We start from the raw sequence: 3,689 nt of genomic DNA on the forward strand, positions 1-3,689 counted from the left end.
GGGGGGGGGGGGGGGGGGGGGGGGGGGGGGGGGGGGGGGGGGGGGGGGGGGGGGGGGGGGGGGGGGGGGGGGGGGGGGGGGGGGGGGGGGGGGGGGGGGGGGGGGGGGGGGGGGGGGGGGGGGGGGGGGGGGGGGGGGGGGGGGGGGACAAAGTCCCAAAATAATGAGTCTTCCTATAGCGAGGAACTACACAATCTAGCTAAAGTATGGGTTATAACATTAATTAGTCGATATAGGAACATAATAAACCGAACAAGAATCAAAACCACTCATCAAAACTTTGCACTCCTTAGTAGCAATGCCAATATAGGATAAGATCTTAGAAGTTGATTTAGGTTGCTACGAAGAGTGATACAATCAGTATTTAGAGCTACCGCCACCTCCCTCCTATTTTTGAGTCAAGAAAGAGCCTCTTTACAAGCCAAGATCTCGGCCATAAGAGTCGAATTGCATCTAGATAGTGGGCCATTTCTTACTGCAATGAACTCACCGGACAACGCTAGGAGGATAGCACCCACCGACGCTTTCCTCGAACCGTAGTCAAAGGCAACGTCAAAAAATAGCAACATGACAGATCAGTGGGATGCACTTGTAGCAATTGCTACTGTGTGGCTAGAGCAGAATGTGTGACAGCCTGAGCTGCAAGGTTCCAACTGTGCGCTGCCAAGAATGAGAGTTTGATTAATGTTCAACAACAGAGGGAGAGTTACAGATAATAGTAATACGCTAACTATCTATACAACAGGCTATAAAATAGGAACCTGACTCTAACAGCTATTTACCAAGTCTAACATATCTAACACACTCCCTCAAGCACAAGGTTGAAGAGGAACGACATTGACCTTGTCCTGGAGAGTCCCAAAACGAGCACCAAGAAGAAGCTTGGTGAAGATATCTGCCAATTGATCCTTCGTTGACACAACGTTGACCTGGAAGTCCCCGGATGCGACCTTGTCCCGTACAAAGTGATAGTCAATCTCCACGTGCTTAGTTCAGTCATGTAACATATGATTAGCACACATGTAGGTGGCGCCGAGGTTGTCACACCAGAGCGTAGCAAGGCGGCCGGAATGTAGTCCTAGTTCTCGCAATAGTGACACAACCTATGTAACCTTAGTTGCCACATCAGCTAACCCTTTATACTCAGCCTCAGTCGACGATCGGGCCACCGTGCGTTGCTTGCGGGACACCCACAAAATGAGGTTAGTCCCTATAAAAGAAAGCATAGCCACTCGTGAACTTGCGATCAGTAAGACACCCAGCCTAGTCAAAATCAGAGAAGGCATGAATATCAGCTGTGGGAGACAGAGACATGCGAAGGCTAAGGTCCGTCGTGCCCTTAACATACCGTAAGACTCGTTTCAAAAGACCCCAATGCTCAACTGTAGGGGCATGCATGCACTGGCATAAGCTATTCACCACATAAGAGAGATCCGGACGGGTGATTGTTAAGTACTGTAGTGCCCCTGCAAACTGCCTATACTGAGTAGGATAATCAAACATAGCATCAGCTGGAGCCACAGCTTGCGTAACGGACGCCGGAGTCGCAAGAGGCTTACAATCAGTCATATTGGCCCTCTTCAGTAGATCACTCATATAGTGGCGTTGAGACAGTATCAAGCCTCCAGGGACCGGGAGAGTCTCAATACCGAGAAAGAAACTCGGTGTACCAAGATCCCATATCTTGAATGTAGTCGAGAGACGCTGTAGTAGCTTGTCGATAAGCACGGGGTCATTACCCATCATAATGATGTCATCCACATAGACCAATAAAAACACTCTGGTAGTGCCAACTGTGTAATGCATGAGAGACACATCAATTTTGGAAGCCGAGAAGCTAGTCGAAAGCAAAAAAATCATGTAGTCGTTTAAACCACGCTCGGGGAGCCTTTTTGGGCCCGTATAAGAGCGCTGCAGATGGCATATGTGATTAGGGTGAGCTGGGTCCTCATACCCTAGTGGTTGCCACATAAACACGATTTCAGCTAAGTGCCCATTGAGGAAGGCGTTGTGGACGTCAAGTTGGCGCAAAGTCTAGCCCTGTGATACTACAAAAGAAAACATGAGACGTATTGTCGTTGGTTTGACAACAAGACTGAATGTGTCAAATAAGTCTTCACTAGCGACCTGATTAAACCCCTTTGCTACTAAATGTGCCTTGTACCGCTCGATAGAGTTGTCTGCTTTCCGCTTGGTGCGAAATACCCATTTGTACCCAATGATGTTCATACCCAGTTTGGGAGGAACAAGAGTCCGGGTACTATTATGTAGGAGAACATTGAACTCCTAGTCCATGGCGTCTCGCCATTGTGGGTGACCAATGGCCTGGTGTAGTAGGTGGGGTCTGCAGCATCGGCCGTAAGTGCCTGAAACTGCTCACCAGTTCCCCTAGTCATATGACGTAGGTGCATAGTATGACCTCGCTGTTGCGGTTCTCTCGCTTTGCGGCACTTCGAGCCACGGGTTGCCGGGGCCACAACCGTAGTAGGCAATGGAACAACTACGGTAGGTGTAAGTACTGGGCTCATCGGGCTTGAGCACCACGGTTTTACGAGTCCATGTTGCCAACTGAATCCTGCAAAGTAGAGTCAAAAGGGAAAATAGTCTCGCCAAACCGGACATGGCGATAGATAAAGGATTTCCTGGTATCAAGATTTAGATAGTGATATCCCTAGAAAGACGTAGGGTAACCTAAGAAGACACATGGGGCTTATCGAAACTCCATTTTGTGACGGTTATAAGGCCGCAAGTAGGGAAAACAGAGGCACCCAAAGACCCGAAGGGAGGTGTATTGATACACTCTCATTTGTACCTATTTTAATTGTGTTTTTATGTATGTTTTATAGTTATTTGTGTGTTAAAATGTTGTCTCCAATGTTTATTTCCTTGTTATTTTATTTAAAGTGGTATAATGCTTGGTTTGAGTGTCTTTGATGTGTTTAGTGGTGCATTCCCGGAGTATTCCGGGGTTATCGAACCACAGGGAAGTGGGGTATCAAGCACTAGTTACTAATTATATTCGCAAGAAGCTATTCCTACGTTAACAATGGATGATTATCTATGAATATGCAAACAAGATAGTTAAAACAAGGCAAACGGGTTTTTGTATTCGAAGAGGTAAAAGCGTTTGCATATTCATAGATAATCATCCATTGTTAACGTAGGAATAGCTTCTTGCGAATATAATTAGTAACTAGTGCTTGATACCCCACTTCCCTGTGGTTCGATAACCCCGGAATACTCCGGGAATGCACCACTAAACACATCAAAGACACTCAAACCAAGCATTATACCACTTTAAATAAAATAACAAGGAAATAAACATTGGAGACAACATTTTAACACACAAATAACTATAAAACATACATAAAAACACAATTAAAATAGGTACAAATGAGAGTGTATCAAACTCCCCCACACTTAAGATCTTGCTTGTCCTCAAGCAAAATAAGAAAATAAATCACAAGTCAGGTAAAAGTTTTCATACTCTCTCTTGTACCCTCCGGTCATACCACAAAGCCAACAAGATCCATTCCCAAGCCAACATTCAAGCACCAAAATTATTAGTTAGTGACAAACCCAGTGTGTGCACCTACTCAGTTAGGTTTATGCAGAATTTGGCATTGAGAAAAACATCCCATAAGCTTGCCTTTACACTCCTCCTAGTATAGACCTAAAAATGCATGCAA

General features: G+C 46.0%; 1 protein-coding gene across 1 annotated transcript; it reads right to left on the reverse strand.

The window, feature by feature from the left end:
* Positions 1–1,263: 1,263 nt before the first annotated feature.
* Positions 1,264–2,396, reverse strand: LOC116024313 (uncharacterized mitochondrial protein AtMg00810-like). The gene is made up of 2 exons (XM_031265208.1): positions 2,278–2,396; positions 1,264–1,837 (listed from the first exon to the last, which is right to left on the reverse strand). Exons 1-2 carry the CDS (start codon positions 2,394–2,396, stop codon positions 1,264–1,266), a joined length of 693 nt encoding a protein of 230 aa, XP_031121068.1.
* Between the last annotated feature and the right edge of the window lie 1,293 nt (positions 2,397–3,689).

Source organism: Ipomoea triloba, chromosome 7, assembly GCF_003576645.1.
Source record: "Ipomoea triloba cultivar NCNSP0323 chromosome 7, ASM357664v1".
Lineage (NCBI taxonomy): Eukaryota > Viridiplantae > Streptophyta > Magnoliopsida > Solanales > Convolvulaceae > Ipomoea > Ipomoea triloba.

What these genes read in the sequence shown, in the direction of transcription:
- LOC116024313 (XM_031265208.1), bottom strand. Translation starts at nt 2,396, where the DNA reads ATGACTAGGGGAACTGGTGAGCAGTTTCAGGCACTTACGGCCGATGCT. An exon ending in CCATGGACTAGGAGTTCAAT is followed by an intron (nt 1,838 to 2,277) that starts GTTCTCCTACAT and finishes GCTTTCGACTAG; the next exon opens with CTTCTCGGCTTCCAAAATTG.